The 18,030-nt window shown below is 38.5% G+C and overlaps 2 protein-coding genes across 2 annotated transcripts in view; both read right to left on the reverse strand.

The window, feature by feature from the left end:
* The window catches only part of SLC9B2 (solute carrier family 9 member B2), a 50,358-nt gene extending 38,305 nt beyond the window's left edge, over window positions 1–12,053 (reverse strand). Inside the window, exon 1 of the mRNA XM_049632140.1 lies at window positions 11,945–12,053. The gene's annotated coding sequence lies outside the window, so the exon portion shown is untranslated. The remainder of the gene's footprint in view (window positions 1–11,944) is intronic.
* Window positions 12,054–13,541: 1,488 nt separating this feature from the next.
* BDH2 (3-hydroxybutyrate dehydrogenase 2) overlaps window positions 13,542–18,030 on the reverse strand; it is a 29,535-nt gene continuing 25,046 nt past the window's right edge. Inside the window, exon 9 of the mRNA XM_049630941.1 lies at window positions 13,542–15,361. Within this exon, the coding sequence (XP_049486898.1) occupies window positions 15,308–15,361 (54 nt within the window). The 3' untranslated portion in view covers window positions 13,542–15,307. The remainder of the gene's footprint in view (window positions 15,362–18,030) is intronic.

An 18,030-nucleotide genomic window follows, 5' to 3' on the forward strand; every position in this document is an offset into this window, starting at 1 on the left:
TGGCTGAGTAGCCACAATGTCTTAGACAACTGAGACATGTTGGTAGTCACTGTAGGTAATTCAAAGATTACAAAAACATATTTTTTGTTCTCTATAGGCTGACGATATACCAGGAAAAATAAACTTACATGAAGTAACTAAAAAACCTGTAGGACAGACCTATAGCTTGACTCTGTAAACTACTTCAATCTCCTCTCTCTTGGCTTCTCATGCTATATAGGCTGAACAACCAAATACTCCAATTCCTGGCCACTTCTGTAGCTATAGATAGCCATGTGTCACAGTTCTGTGTAATGAGATATAAGTGAGAGTCCCTAGGGAGAACTTTCATTCCCAGACTATAAGGCAAGGCTTTTTGAAGATCATACTTTTATTCTTTGTCCTCTAACATTTCTCCTTCTTCTTCCTAGAATGTAGATACACTGCCTGGAGGGCCAGTGACCATCTCTCAACCACGAGAAGAAAAAGCCCTATACTAAGGAGAGTAGAAAATTAAGATAGGAGGAGCTGGTTCCTTGACGATACCCTTTAATTGCTCCATCAGTCTTGGATGCCAAGCTTCAAGTTAATTGTTGAAGCTATTGTTAGTCAAGTGTTATCTTTACTAGTAATCAAACTTACTTCTAATGCAACAAGTATAATGATATTATAATAGAAGCACGAACTACAAACCCTGGTATAAGCAAAGGGAAAATTATGTGAGAGAAGGGAAACTCTAAATCAATACATTTGAGTGTCTAATATGTGCCATACACTATGCTAGGCTATAAAGATAAGGATTAATTAGACAAGACACCTGCCTCAAGGAATAATTTTCTGTTTAAAAAAGTGCCAAGAGGGGCGCCTGGGTGGCTCAGTTGGTTGAGCATCCAACTTCGGCTCAGGTCATGATCTCGCGGTTGGTGGGTTCAAGCCCCACATCGGGCTCTGTGCTGATGGCTCAGAGGCTGGAGCCTGCTTCCGATTCTGTGTCTCCCTCTCTCTCTGCCTCTCCCCCATTCGTGTTCTGTCTCTCTCTGACTTTCAAAAATGAATAAATGTTAAACAAAGTGCCAAGATATTTGCATTTAATATTCCCAAGAAAATTATATCCTTTCTACCACTACCACCCTCACCATCACCATCATCACCATTTTTCTTCCTTACAAAATACAATGTTGGCCAGGGTGGTATCTCAAAAAACCTTCAGTTTGGTTTTTATATTACATATAATAAGTTCATGTACATATAATAATATATATGTGTGTATGTATGCAGATATAATTTTTTAAATTTATAAATTTATTCCAAAATTTAGACTCATAATGAGAAATAATGGCATTTTGATAGGAAAAATGTTGGGCTCAGAGAACCCTTGTCTTGAAGGTATGGAGGCATGGAATCCAGTGGGATGTCAGGGGAAACTTTGTTGGAGCATGAGGTGTAAGGCTGAAAACAATGGCAAATGAAGTGGGAGAGCTAGGACATCATTTCCCAAACCATGGCACTTGCCCTTTACCCTATGTAGAGAATAACCCCCTCATATAGTAAGTGAAGATCTGCTGGGTCTGGAGTTAGACAAAGCTGGGTCTGTAGTCTAGTTCTATTATATACCAAATTTCTTAGCCTCTTTGTAACTAATTCCTTATTTATAAAACGGAGATAAGAGTGGTTCCAACCATGCACCTGGTAAGCATTCAATAGCGTTGGTTATGAGCCACTCATGTTCCTTCTCCCTACTTAACATAAATCTCTAAGATTCTTTTTGCCTTCCTTATTAAACAAGACAAGGTCCCCCCAGCCCCATGTTGAAGAATTTACTACTTAATCCCACTGATTTTCTTTGATAATTCCCTTTTCCTCTTTCTTTCAAGGCCAACTTCTTGATAAGGTGGATGGAACACTCACCATTGTCATTTCTTCACTTGCTCATTAGTAGAATCATATAGGCACTCTTGAGCAGTGTTACTAGAATCATCTCCTTTATCAAATTTCTAAAATCAGCCAATTCTGCCATTTATGGAGAATATTTTTAAATAACCAAGAAGTATAAATGACTATTTCTAATAGCAACCATGTTCATGGCACTTACTGTTCATAGTCATTGAGTCTTGAAATTACAATAGTATATCCCCTACCAATAAGTTGGTTTCAGCAAAGAAATCAGAACATACACAAAAATTACCTTTTAAAGGGAATATATATCATGAAGTCCATTAAAAAGTGGGAAGTTTATACTTCCTTTTTTTTTTTTAATTTTTATTTTTTTTAAGTTTTATTTATTTTTGAGACAGAGAGAGACAGAGCATGAACGGGGGAGGGTCAGAGAGAGAGGGAGACACAGAATTGGAAGCAGGCTCCAGGCTCTGAGCCGTCAGCCCAGAGCCCGACGCAGGGCTTGAACCCACAGACCGCGAGATTGTGACCTGAGCCGAAGTCGGACGCTTAACCGACTGAGCCACCCAGGCACCCCAGGAAGTTTATACTTCTTATAGAGAAGCTCTCAAGTCCTCACTCAGAGCCCACTAACTTTTAAAACATTTCAAATGACTTGATATATATCAAGTCTCTCACACACACACACACACACACACACACACACACACACTGGAGTATTACTTAGCAATCAAAAAGAATGAAATTTTGCCATTTGCAACTACATGGATGGAACTAAAGGGTATTATGTTAAGTGAAATTAGTCAGTCAGAGAAAGATAAATATCATATGACTTCACTCATATGAGGACTTTAAGATACAAAACAGATGAACATAAGGGAAGGGAAGCAAAAATAATATAAAAAAACAGGGAGGGGGACAAAACATAAGAGACTGTTAAATATGGAGAACAAACAGAGGGTTACTGGAGGGGATGGTGGGAGGGGGGATGGGCTAAATGGGTAAGGGGCATTAAGGAATCTACTCCTGAAATCATTGTTGTACTATATGCTAACTTGAATGTAAATTAAAAAAATAAATTAAATAAAAAAACCAAAAATAAAAACACTTCAAATGACTCTCCTCATCTGGTTTCCAAACCCTCAGAAGAAAAGATGTTAAAAGTTACATGTAGGAAGAAATTGTGATAGAGGCAAACTGAAAGCACCATAAGTGACAGCTGACAGGAAGGAGATGGAAAGATAGGAATTTAAGGCTATAAAATGTGGGGATATCTATCTTTTCCATATTTGTAGTTTTGGCCTCCCAAACATCTCCCACCCAACAAGCTTTTTGATAACAGCATACTAATTTTCTTTTGTGGAATCCACATCTCCTCTATTCTCCATCCATGTGGTTCATATGAGACTCACGTCCTCCTCACGTTCCTTATCTCCATGCTCTACCAATGCTCTGGAGATGAGGACAAGCCTGGCCAATGAGAGTATGGCCAGTCACACTGATTGTTTTAGGCATGAGCATGTGATCCATACCTGGCCAGTGAAAGTCAACTTTAAGGTGTTCACTGGAACCATTGAGAAAGAGCTTTCTTTCTGTTGGGGTTGCTAAGCCCAGACTCACTATTGACAACCCTTGTGACATACAGAAAAGCCTTCCAAAGAATGAAGTGACCACAGAGCAAAGCAGATCCTTAATATGGAAGGAGAAAAAAGGAAAGTCCCAAATTAATAACCACATTGTTGATTTAACAGGAAGCAGCTCCTTGTCTGTTATAGGTAAGCTAATAAAGTCCTTACTAGTTAAGAGTTGAGTTTCTGTCATTTGCCACCAAATGAATCCTCAGTAAGAACCTTCATACCTGAATTGGCCCTGAAGGATCTCTTGTATAATAACAAATGTTTGGAAGGTGATTTTACATCTTCAAGAAAATGAAAAGAAAAAAAAAAAACTGATGTGCTAATACTTTTGGTTTTAAGAGGCATTAAAGTATATAGCATGGTTTAGCAATGTAAAAAGAATGTTAAAGAAAAGTGGCATTCAATAAAATAGATGTCAGTTATCCAGAAAGTTAAGTGAAATGCTTTGTTTTCAACAATGCTATTTATTTATTTATTTATTTATTTATTTATTTATTTATTTAGAGGAAAAGACAGAATCCCAAGCAGGCTTCATGCCCATCATGAGATCATGACATGAGCCAAAATCAGGACTAGGATGCTTAACTGACTGAGCCACCAAGATGCTACTTAATAATGCTATTTAAGTAATAAATGCTATTTAAATGAGACAAATAATTTTTTACTGTATTCATAAAAGTCTTTTAAAATCTTTTGACCCAGTAGAACTTCATGAAGGCTGTTAAGCTGAGATACTGGGTGTCTGGAATGGAGAAATTAAAAAGTGGGGAAATATGGAGAAACTAGTTGATTTCCTAGTCATTAAGAATTACAGTTTAATGGAATAATAAAAGTTGGTAAGGTTTTTAGAAATTACTTGGTCCAATTTCTTTAATATTCACATAAGAAAACTAAAGCCTAGAGAAGCTAAATGACTGTTTTCAACTAACATAGCCAATATCAGGCAAGCCTCATAGTAAAATTGTATAAATATTTTTGAAATGAGAGAATTCTTTAATCTATATCTTTGATTTCAGGTTATTTCTACCAAATCACTGCATTATATTTTTATATATTTTTGCTGTAATATTTTGTTTAAAATCCCACTCACATATAGTCATAATTAACTATAAGTTTGAAAACACATTCCATAATAAGTTTGGAAAATATTTTTATTTTATATGTTGTATTACCTTCAGCTTTATTCTTTCCCATTGTTATGACTGTGATAGAGTTTATTATAAACAAAATATTTTATTAGTCCATTTAGGTTGCACAACATTGGTGACAAAATAAATGAAACAAGAACTTTATTCTGTTCTCATGACAAATATTGCTTATATATTCTGAAATTATTAGTTAATTGGCTAAGCAACAACTTGCCATTTAAATATGCCTTAAGATTCTAGGGATTAAGGAGCTCTCTTTTTAAAAAATCCAGTTAGTCTACTGTCATACCGCTCTGAACACTCCCGATCTTATCTGATAAAAAATCCAGTTAGACTAAGATGCTTTGAGAGATTTTTGTATATAAAAATATGACACTAAGAAATAGGAAGGCAAAGAACATTTTAGATAAATATTAAAAGTGCCTATATACAGAAGCAACAGTTTTTTTTCTGCTTCTCAATCAAGACGTTGTATTATTCTGATTGATACACAACAATAAACTACATTAAACAAATTTATCTCACATCAAATGGTGGAATTTTACAGATTTCATAATTCAGTCAATAATGTTAATTTAATCAAAGTTATGTGACTCAAATATAGATTTCAACAGAAGAATGTGGTTTGACCTAAGCCAAAGGATGTGGCTGTTATGACTGTTGTGATTACCCACTTGCTAGAAGGTTAGTAGATCAAGTTCTAAAAACATATTCAAAGGTTGTTGGTCACTCATGCCTCTCTTTAGCATTCCCAGTATACAGAATTTCCTACAGGACTGATCTACATGCTTAGAAACCATCTTGGCTTAATTTGAGCTTTATGTTGCAATACTAGGAACATATGCCACCAAAATCATAGAGCTGTGGACTTGAAAAGAACAGTCTCCTAAGTCTTTCCTCCAAATTTGAGAGAAAATTGCAGATGAAGAATCACGGATAAAGAATATGAACATTATGTATGAGCATTTGCAGGTAAATAAATAGGAAAAAAAGTCTGTAAATTGTAGTTGCCTTTGGGGAGGGAAATGGAATCAGAGTGGTTGGAATATCATTTTTATTCTCTGTATTTTTGCATTGTTAGGATTTTTACAGTAAGATTTTCTTATGCAATTCAAAATACATTTAAACAACGTTATGTAATTCTTAAAGCTTTAGAGAAAAGAAAATGATACAGCTTTCGTCAGTAATAATATTTTTCAGAGATAAAATCTGGTAATTTCCCTTTAGATAACTTAATCCCATTGCTACAATTTAAGTTAATTTTTTGTTTTGGGGGTTTTCAGAGACGATGGGGAACTGCCTAGCATCTTCTACAGCAGTTTTCAAATATTTTTTAGGTCAAAAAAGAATCTTTCATCACATAAAACCCTACCCTGAAATCCAACAAATGGGACAAATAAAGGGGACTGCAGGAGACGTGTCCACTAACCCCTATTTCTCCTGGCAAGTGAAGGACACTTTGAAAATCACTTTTGCAAATATGCTCTCATATACAGAAGGCTGTTAAATCAGCCTTCTCTTTTTCAGGTTATCTTATTAATCTAAATGTTTAAAAGTGCTTTCTGTAATATTCCAGAGGAAATAAAAGAACTCTCAATTTGTGAATGTCCATAGACTCTTGGTCAAGTAAAATATGCTTACTGCTATCAGTTGAATTACTGCTAAAGGATCATTACTTAGATAAAGGCTGGTTATTCTTATTTCTGTCTGAGGTAGGGACAGACCAACACTTAATGGGGTAATCTTAATGAGAATTTACATATATGGCTGGAGTACTGTATGTGTTATTTATACATTTGAAAGAACATCTCAATGACTATCCATTAAGTATTCTATAATGATTATAACAAAAACTCCTACCTTTGGTGTTCAACCATTCATGTGTTGGAAGTGGAAGCTCACTCTGATATGTCTATGTAGAACATATAGAAACCTTTCAGTTTCTGGATTCTGCTAATCAACTGCTGATCTAATGCTCATTCCCCAAAAGGAGACCCACCCAGCAGTGAGGAATTCAGGTCAAGTGAAGGGTGGGACTTAAAATTTCCTTGAATTAGTTAACTGAAATGACTAAGAATGTTTCCCTGAACAAAATAACCTTATCTGAAAGTGTTAGGTGTGCTGACCATATGAGACCAAGCAACCAAAGGAAAACAAGTACTGTTCTATTTGGCTAACTGATACAGTGATTTGGTTGAATCATCGTGAAGTAAAACACTATGTAATGAGATACGAATATAAGGAAATTACTCCTAGGTAAGAAGGGACCCAATACTTGCTTCTCTCCTTTCTAATCTCTCTCCCAAGGACAAATGCATTTAATTAAAATTTAAAATATTACCTCTAGGCCTACTAAAATCTGATTCCAAAGATTCGATCTCCTCAAGTGGGGCAACCCAACCTATTACCTAAGAGCCATTACTCAGGTATGTCAGTGTGTACCTTCCCCACCCTTAGTGATAAGTCATTATTGGTCTAAATCAATCTCTGTAACACCATTCCTTCACGCCAGCTGTTGGTTTAGGGCTGGGCATGATTCACTTCTCACCAATGAAATCTGTGGGCAAGGCTGTTGGGGACCACTGGATATGATATTGCTCCTCCCTCACCCCCCAAAAAGAGGCAAGAATCCTCTCCTTTTAAAAAATATTTATTTAATTTAAAAATTTTAATTTTTTTAAACAATTTCGCAGTACCTTTATTCTTTTTAAAAATTTTTTTAATGTTTTTATTTTTTTTTGAGAGAGGGAGACACAGCCAAGTAGTGAATGGGCAGACAGAGAGGGAGACACAGAATCTGAAGGAGGCTCCAGGCTCTGAGCTGTCAGCACAGAGCCTGACGTGGGGCTTGAACTCACGAACCATGAGATCATGACCTGAGCCGAAGTTGGATGCCCAACCGACTGAGCCACCCAGGTGCTCCAAAATTTTAATTTTTAAAATTGCATCTATCTATTTATTTAGTTACTGTTTATTTTTTCCTCTCCTCTTTTTGTCTTTAAACTGTGTATCTGTGTGTGTTTGGGGGGGGGGGGGGGGGATGGGGCCAAGGATGACGACTGTGTTTCTTGGAACTCTAGCAGCCATCATTTACCATGAAGAAAAAGACAAAATTAGCTCATGGAAAGCAAACTAAATCTTGATATCATTGGGCTACAGAACAAACCCCGGATCCAATTACCTCCACACACCTTGTGTAAGAAAAGTAAATTTGTATTTTTGAAGTCAATTTTAGCTGAATTTCCTATTACCTGCAGCCAAAAGCAGCCTAACCAATACAACAGATGATTTTGATGCAGAGCCAGCTCAGAGAAGCTCTGATGAGCAGTAATGGGGAACCTTTGGCTCATATGTGTTTCCCTAGCTTCTTGACGTGGTGCAAAATCTTCATGGAGGATGAACAATCAGAATACTGCCTCTGTGTTGCTATTTATCAAAAATATTCAGAAAAGAATATTTAAGTAGCTAAAAAAATCAGTACCAAGGTTTTTAGTGCCATTCTTTTAGTCAATAGAGATTACAGAGATTGTAAGGTTATATATTTTTCCTTCCCTATCCCTGAAGTTTGGTTGTAATATTTGAATAGTGAATAATAACAAGTTGGACTTATAAACATTTGATGGTTTTCTAAATGTCTATTCATGAAGCAATTACAACCACAACAAAACAGCACTACTATTACCGCCTGGGGTTTCATTTTTTGCTTTTTCTATCTGGTAAAATTCTACTAGTCATTCAAGATCTAACTCAAATGTCACTTTCTCAATTAGTATTTTTTAACTTCATGTAGACTAACTCTGTACCTCTTTTTTCTCTCTGTGGACTCATTCATTCATTTATTTAACAAACATCTATTAAACTCTTGCCAGATTTTAGCTCTTGTTCCAGGGATTCAAGAATGAACAGTCTGAGGGATGAAAGATACAGCATAGAGAATACAGTCAATGGGATTATAATAATGTTGTCCAGTGACAGATATAGCCACACTTGTGAGCATAGCATGACATAGAGACTTGTTGAAGCATCATGTTGTACACCTGAGACTAACATAACATTGTGTGTAAACTATACTTCAATAAAAAAAACACACAAAAAAGTGAACAGTCTGACATAGTTCCCACACTCAAAGGCTGTAACGTAGTCAGAGGATGATAGCTCATTCCTTAAACAACCATAGTAAAGGGTGATAAGTTTTGATATTAGGCACATGAGATAACAACTCTATCCCTTTACAGTTGGTGAAGTTCATCAAACTTTTACTGATTTTCTGTGGTGTGTAAAGCACAAGAGATACAAAGATTACTGAGATGCAGTCTGTTCTTGAGGGACGGAAGGAGACTGATACATGTTCATCAAACCAGTTTCCTGTGCGGTCTGGGCACACAGATAGTAGACATTTCCCAGTCTCCCTTACATGTTAGTGTGGCAAGTCACTGAGGTGTGGCCAATGGGATGTGGGCATAAGTAATGTCTGCCACTTCCATTTTTTTTTTTTTTTAATTTTTTTTTTTTTTTAACGTTTTATTTATTTTTGAGACAGAGAGAGACAGAGCATGAACGGGGGAGGGGCAGAGAGAGAGGGAGACACAGAATCGGAAGCAGGCTCCAGGCTCTGAGCCATCAGCCCAGAGCCTGACACGGGGCTCGAACTCACGGACCGCGAGATCGTGACCTGAGCTGAAGTCGGACACTTAACCGACTGAGCCACCCAGGCGCCCCTGCCACTTCCATTTTTTACCTATAAGAAACTTTCATGCAACCTACAACATACCTCCCTCTACAACATACCCTGTCTAATGTCTGAAAACTAAGAACTTTTAAGGTTTTAGGGGATGACAATGCCATAATATAAAGACTTTGGGTTCCTCACTGAGTAGAATGACACCCACTGAACACCTGATTGGACTTTACCTGAGTAGAAATAAGCCTCTACTATGTTAAGGTACTGAGATTTTGGAGTTTATCTGGTGTAACAGCTAGTTATGGCAACTGCTGAGGGCAGAGCCCAAAAGAAAGCATTCACATCATTGCAAGCCCCTGAATCTAATCTCTTGGTTTCATTTCCCTTCTAAAGAAATGGAAGAGATTAGGGGATCCTGGGTGGCTCAGTCCATTGAGTGTTCAACTCTTGATTTTGGCTCAGGTCATGCTCCCAGGGTTGTGGGATCAAGATTCTCTCTCCCTCTGCCCCTCTCCCCTGCTCATGCACGTGCTTTCTCTCACTCTCTCTCTCTCTCTCAAAAAAAAAAAAAAAAAAAAAAAAAAAGGAAGGGATTAGGTTTATGTGACTCTTACAGGCCACATAGCAAACATATTCATCAGTCAGTGCAGAACATCGAAACCATTTCAGGTATTTTAAGCAGGAAGAGGTTTTACACAGGGAATTAAGTGAATTGTTTAAAGGCTAGAGACTGTTGAAAGGGTTAGAAGAGTAGGTTCTAGACTGGGCCTCTGGGAATGACTTCTAGAACAGTAGTAAATGAACTGTTGAGGAATGTACTATTTTTGCTACAATCAGAAGGCTCCACAAGGACTACAGAGTTCAAGGACACCATTGTAGCTATGAGTCCGAGAAGCTGGGATCTGGAAGCTGCCTGGGCAGGGAACACAGACTATGTTCACCACTTCCCTCAATTGCTTCTTGATGGCCACAGAGCTGGTGATTCAATATGATGCTGCTGAGTCTGGCTGTCACCACTGTTGTAAGCCCCTCCCCACACCCACAGTTCTGGAGACTAGGACTGGCAAATCCTGGACCTTCCTTGCCAAGAGAAAACAGCAAAAAGTAGCAAGGAGATGGCCTCTGTCTCACCTCTGCCTTCAAAAGCTCAGACAAGTTCATCTACTTGCCAGACACTAATGTTACATCTAGAACTTTGGCTGGATTGGAGTCTAAGGAAGTGTTTTTAGCTCTCCAGTGTCTCCTATACAATAAGGCATGCTGGAAGCAGGTAGGGATCGATATGAGTGCCAACCTTCTATATCCAGCACAGCAACTTTTGGAGTAGACTCCAAGACAGACCTGTATCACTGAGTTCTTCCCATTTTTTCAGAAATCCTTGAAAAAAAGGGCAAGGGGCATCTGGGTGGCTCAGTCAGGTTAAGCACCTGACTTCGGTTCAGGTCATGATCTCATGGTACATGAGTTCGAGCCCCTCTGGCTCTGTGCCGACAGCTCAGAGCTTGGAGCCTGCTTCAGCTTCTATGTCTCCCTCTCTTTCTGCCCCTCCCCTCCTCACACTCTGTCTCTCTCTCTCAAGAATAAACAAACATTATGGGGCGTCTGGGTGGCTCAGTTGGTTGAGCATCCGACTTCCGCTCAGGTCATGATCTCACACTCCATGAGTTCGAGCCCCGCGTCGGGCTCTGTGCTGACAGCTCAGAGCTTGGATGGATCCTGCTTCAGAATCTGTGTGTGTCTCTCTCTGCCCCTCCCCTGCTCATGCTCTGTCTCTCTCTGTCTCAAAAATAAAAACATTAAAAAAAATTAAAAAAAGAATAAACATTAAAATTAAAAAAAAGCAAACATCTACTCAATAGGGTTATAATTCTAAAGATCTTAATATTCTAGTAAATATAAATTTGTGAATCAGTCACTTTGCTCACGTCATTAGTACAGCATGAATCACTCTACCTAGTAACTTGTTAAGTATATTCTGATCCATTGGATTTTGAGGTATTGAATGGCAGAAACTGTAGTTAGTTCATATTTGCATTTCCTGTCCCCATGCCTGCTTGGCCCAGAGAAGACAAACAGATATTTGCTAAAGTTAAATGTTTCATTCTGAACTCAGAAACAGTAAGCCAGAATTTCATGACAGCAGTTTGTAGCAGCCACAATGTCAGGTGGAGGCCCCATTACAGAGTAGGGGAATAGGGTTTCTGTCTTTCAGTGAAAACAGAGGTTAATGTGGCTAAGGAAGGTACCCGCCTTCTCTGTCCACTGGTGGTGTCCATTTCTTGAAGGGAGGCTAAAGTCAATGGTGGCTTTCTGATATCAATTTTTTAGGGCAACAAATCACCAAAGTCTTCGGTGAGATAACAAGGATGCAACCAACAACAAGGATGAGATAACAAGCTGCTGCCTGGTAAGTAAAAAAAGCCACAGGCAGTGTGCACTTTCAGCATGTGGTTATGTTCTCCAGCCAGTGGGATCTGATGGTTCTCAGCATCTTGGTGGTGCTAACGTAGCCCACAGTAGCCACGGCCTCTGGTGTTCGAGAACTAAAACACAAACAAGAAAAACACGCTCTGGACACTCAGTGTCCTCTGAGGGCTACTCACCTGGCGGTCTCCAGCGCAGGAAGAGTGGGAGACGGGCTAAAATATCTTCCGGGGGAGCCTGGTCCAGCCACGCGCGCGCATCGCCCCAGGCGGAGTCGGAGGCTGTGAAACACGCTTATATCTGGGCCCTGGGCGCGCCGCGGATTTCCGAGGCTCCGCCTTCTCTGCGCGCGCGGGGCGGCCCTGTGGAGGGAGGGCCGTCTGGTCCGGCGGCGCCCGAGTAATACCCTGAGCGAGCCCGGGAGGGGCCCGGCCCCAGGCGGCCGCCCCACGTGCCCTCCGCCGGGTCGGGGTCTGGCGGCGCGCGGCCTTCCCGGGCGGGGGTGCCCGGCGCACCACCCGCCGGCTTGCCGAGATGTCGCGCCTCACCGTCGTGTTTCAGTCGTGCGTTCTGGCTGGGCGGCCGGCTCCCGGTGCCGGGATGAGCGCATCTCCCCCGGGAAACTCGCAGGAAAGGCCGCCCAGCGAGCGCGGACCCCGGCGGTGACGAGAACTCTGGAGAGGACGCGCAGCGCTGGCTTTTCTGGAGTCGGGAGTGCAGGCCCAACAGCCAATTACGAGGTTTAATGTTCCCTAAACCCACTAATACACTTCGGGTTTTAACTCCACCTTTCAGCCGTGCTTTTCGAAGTGTCTTCTCCGATGCGGTGGGAAGATAGCATTCTCCGTTTGGGTGGCCAGTTAGGCGGGATTAAAGACTTGTCCTTCCCCCTTGTATCGCGTCTTTAACAGGAGCCCTTCTTACCGCGTTGTTGTAGATTTGAACCTTCCCATCAGCAGTTTCTTTTTCCATTAAAACTCCCTTCCATTTCTGTGTCTTCCTTTTCTGTATGTTTCCCGGCTCCAGGTAATAAGTGTGTGTATATATGCGCGCGCCCCTTTCGGGGTAATTTTCATTTCCTTCAGAAATAAAAATTGTCTTACCTAATTTTCACTTCTTGGCTCAATTTTAATCACCGCTTTTCAAGCAAGGGGGACAATGTCAAGTTAATATCTCCACCAAATAAAAACCACTCATTCTTGTCTCTCAGCCTCCTTTGTGGGCAGGACGGATGAACCTACGTTCTGTAAACTTCAGGGCATCTAAAGTGATTATTACTGTATCTTCCTAAATCGAATTCTCCCTCTCCTAAGGATTGAGGAAGTTTCTAGTGGTATCCAGCTTCCTCTTACCACAGGAATGAAATACAGTTTTCCTTTTGTTTCAGTCATATGATCTTCATTGACACATCACCCGATTTGAATAACACGACTTTGGAGAGGAACACTGAAGTTTTCAGTTAGGTTTTACCTGCACTTTTATTGTTTATAATGTTTTATAGTTTTTTAATTTTTTTTTAACGTTTATTTATTTTTGAGACAGAGAGAGACAGAGCATGAATGGGGGGAGGGTCAGAGAGAGAGGGAGACACAGAATCGGAAGCAGGCTCCAGGCTCTGAGCTGTCAGCACAGAGCCCGAGGGGGGGGGTTTGAACTCGTGAACCACAAGATCATGACCTGAGCCGAAGTCGGACGCTTAACCGACTGAGCAACCCAGGTGCCCCTATAATGTTTTATAGTTTATAGTTAGATGAGAGAATGCAGTCTGAAGAAGCATTTGTTAATTAGAATTCATTTTCAAGAATTCATCATTTGTTTATTTAGAATTCATCTGTCATAATTATACATACACCCATATACTTGCTCACAGCATGAAGTACTTCATAACATACTTGTAAGTTTCGTTGTTCCACTACTCCACTTGATAAGAAGTTACAGCATTTTGAATATGATACACCAAAAACAAAACACAAAACAAAACAAAAACCCAAGTCATTTGGCCCAGCTCCCTTATTTCCCAAACCAGAATACTAAAATCTAACATATATCCGGTGACTTGGTCTAGTCACAAACCAAGCGTTCTGTGATGCAGTTGTGGAAACCTGGTCCAGAACCCCAAAACAAATCCTGTATCAATGGACTCTTTGGGAATGCTGGTCAAAATATCCTTTGCTGTCAATTTTAACTTTTTTTCATCAATCACATAATACTCTTCCTCGCACATAAAATGTTATCCTCTCAATGTCCATTTCAAAATTTTCCTTGTTAATATTAATATTAGTTGTTAATTAAGTTTCTAAGAGGAAAGACTAAGAAGAACTGCTCATTTATTATCTATATGTGCATCAAACCATTTGGTCTTTTGAAGTAGCAACAAGTAAAAAACAAACATAAAACCCTAAAACTAAAATAAAAAGAAAAAACTTCCTAATAACCTCTTATACAATTATCATCCATGAATTTGCTTAAGCAAATAAATTCAAATTAAAAAAATTTTTTTTAACCATTTCTTATTGAATTATGATTAACATACAATGTTGTATTAAGTCCAGGTGTAAAACATAATTGATTTAATAATTCTATACATTATTCAGTGCCCATCATGATTAAGTATAGTCCCTATACAACATTATTATAATATTAATGACTGTATTCCCTATGCTGTACTTTTCATCTCTGTGACTTATTTCTTTTATAACTGGAAGTTTGTGTTTCCTAATTCTCTATTTCACCCATCCCTTGAAAATTTTATTTTCTTTAATTTTGTTTCCTGTTATATGATTCATTTATATTTATGTATCCAGAGACTGTTTCTAAATTTCATGTCCTCTTACTGTTAACCTGGCATTTGGTGAAAAAAATCTACACTTAATCTATTCAAACTGAAAATACTGCTGGTTCACTGCAAGTTTCTTAGGCCCATGCCAATATCATTATTTATTTTAATAAAGATTTTTTAGTTAAACTAAGAAAATAGTACTCAATTATGAGTGGTAACATCTGTTAAATATAAATACTTGATGATTATTTTTCTTTTATATAACAGATTAACAATATAGTTCTGAATCTAAACTCTTTTTTAATGTAAGTCACTGAAGCTAAATTCTTTCCTATCTTGTGTTCATTTATGATGGTGTAAAATTTTAAAATTAGAGTCCATGTACAGACCAAGCAGAATTATACGAAATATTTGAATATTGGGAAATAGAAGTAAAATACAAATACTTTTTTCTTAAAAACCTTCCATTTTTCATATTCACATTTTAATTTTATATGTTTACAAATTGTGGTTGATGTTAAACCTCTTCATTTGCAGTGAGTTCATTATCTTTTATGTCGTCTACCTATAATGATTTCAGAAGAGGTTAGAAAGAGATTAATATATTTAAAGAATCTGACTCTTGTGAGCAAAGACATCATTAAAAAGGGCTTGTTTTCATTAATAGGCTGTTAATAGGAGAGACATGATGGGTGAGTTTTCTTTGTAACCAGGTTCACTGTGGACAGGAAGAGCCTGCCTTCCCAGCAAGGAGATTTTAAAATCACAAGCTCCAGCCTCCATCAATGATGACAGGATTACCTGTTACGTAGGCAGACTGCAATGACAAACACAAGGAGACAGAACAATTAACCAGGTTTAACACAGGTTGTGTTTCTTCAATTTTTCCATGACTCAGAAACCTAAACAATGTACTCTCATGGTAACAGGAAATCTCCCATAACAAATAGATTTTAGGAAAAATCTGAATTACATTTTGGATGATCTGAAACTGCTGCATGTTCTTGTGATCTAGAGTTACCTGGCCTCTGGCTAGTGTTTTAGCACATGTCACATTCTAAGCAGATGTTCGGTCTCAGAATCAGAAAATTAAGCTCAGTGATATGCAGCCATTCCCTAAATTAGGATAAAGTATAAGCTAAAACAGTACATTTTCATTTTGAAATTCAGAACTATTCTAAAGCAGCTGAGTTTTATGCCATTAATAAACTTTTGAATGTCGTCAAGTGTGTTAGTCATAAAGTGGTTGTGTTAATTACCAAACAGAATTTTTTGTGGAAGATATTGTATTTTTAGTTGATAAAAATACATAGGTGTTGTCAGAAGCTGAGGTACAGTAAATGTGTTTAAAAAATTTATATGAATAATTATTATATCTATTAAGCTATGAAAAAATATTCTATACTAGTTTCAGATATCCAAATCTGTACCAAACTAAGGGAATTTAAAAAAAAATTACTATTTTTTTTTTTTTTTTTTGCACAGAATTTTGCACTTTCCAAAGAAATAAATCTGAAGTAAGCCTTGTGGTAGAGGTTTAAAAATCTTTTAACTTAAACATAGATGTTAAATTCGTGTTCTTATTTTTAAATTTATCTGAAGCCTGACACAATGGAAGATGCAGGAAGGAAAGACATCACAGTATGAGTACAGACATTTTAAAGTTCAATCTATGAAAACTAATCACATACTGTAGGTAAACTATCATCAACTCCCCAAAGGTTTTTTAAAAAGCAAACTTGGAGGTTCCGGAAGATGGCGGCGTAGGAGGACGCTGGGCTCACCGCGCGTCCTGCTGATCACTTAGATTCCACCTACACCTGCCTAAAGAACCCAGAAAACCGCCAGAGGATTAGCAGAACGGAGTCTCCGGAGCCAAGCGCAGACGAGAGGCCCACGGAAGAGGACCACAATGCTATGAAGCTTGAAATCAACCACAGGAAAAAGTCTGGAAAACCTCCAAAAGCATGGAGGTTAAAGAACACCCTACTAACGAATGAGTGGGTCAACCAGGCAATTAGAGAAGAAATTAAAAAATATATGGAAACAAACGAAAATGAAAATACAACAATCCAAACGCTTTGGGATGCAGCGAAGGCAGTCCTGAGAGGAAAATACATTGCAATCCAGGCCTATCTCAAGAAACAAGAAAAATCCCCAATACAAAATCTAACAGCACACCTAAAGGAAATAGAAGCAGAACAGCAAAGACAGCCTAAACCCAGCAGAAGAAGAGAAATCATAAAGATCAGAGCAGAAATAAACAATATAGAATCTAAAAAAACTGTAGAGCAGATCAACGAAACCAAGAGTTGGTTTTTTGAAAAAATAAACAAAATTGACAAACCTCTAGCCAGGCTTCTCAAAAAGAAAAGGGAGATGACCCAAATAGATAAAATCATGAATGAAAATGGAATGATTACAACCAATCCCTCAGAGATACAATTATCAGGGAATACTATGAAAAATTATATGCCAGCAAATTGGACAACCTGGAAGAAATGGACAAATTTCTAAACACCCACACTCTTCCAAAACTCAATCAGGAGGAAATAGAAAGCTTGAACAGACCCATAACCAGCGAAGAAATTGAATCGGTTATCAAAAATCTCCCAACAAATAAGAGTCCAGGACCAGATGGCTTCCCAGGGGAGTTCTACCAGACGTTTAAAGCAGAGATAATACCTATCCTTCTCAAGCTATTCCAAGAAATAGAAAGGGAAGGAAAACTTCCAGACTCATTCTATGAAGCCGGTATTACTTTGATTCCTAAACCAGACAGAGACCCAGTAAAAAAAGAGAACTACAGGCCAATATCTCTGATGAATATGGATGCAAAAATTCTCAATAAGATACTAGCAAATCGAATTCAACAGCATATAAAAAGAATTATTCACCATGATCAAGTGGGATTCATTCCTGGGATGCAGGGCTGGTTCAACATTCGCAAATCGATCAACGTGATACATCACATTAACAAAAAAAAAAGAGAAGAACCATATGATCCTGTCAATCGATGCAGAAAAGGCCTTTGACAAAATCCAGCACCCTTTCTTAATAAAAACCCTTGAGAAAGTCGGGATAGAAGGAACATACTTAAAGATCATAAAGGCCATTTATGAAAAGCCCACAGCTAACATCATCCTCAACGGGGAAAAACTGAGAGCTTTTTCCCTGAGATCAGGAACACGACAGGGATGCCCACTCTCACCGCTGTTGTTTAATATAGTGCTGGAAGTTCTAGCATCAGCAATCAGACAACAAAAGGAAATCAAAGGCATCAAAATTGGCAAAGATGAAGTCAAGCTTTCGCTTTTTGCAGATGATATGATATTATACATGGAAAATCCGACAGACTCCACCAAAAGTCTGCTAGAACTGATACATGAATTCAGCAAAGTTGCAGGATACAAAATCAATGTACAGAAATCAGTTGCATTCTTATACACTAACAATGAAGCAACAGAAAGACAAATAAAGAAACTG

Source organism: Panthera uncia, chromosome B1 (genome assembly GCF_023721935.1).
Source record: "Panthera uncia isolate 11264 chromosome B1, Puncia_PCG_1.0, whole genome shotgun sequence".
Taxonomy (NCBI): domain Eukaryota; kingdom Metazoa; phylum Chordata; class Mammalia; order Carnivora; family Felidae; genus Panthera; species Panthera uncia.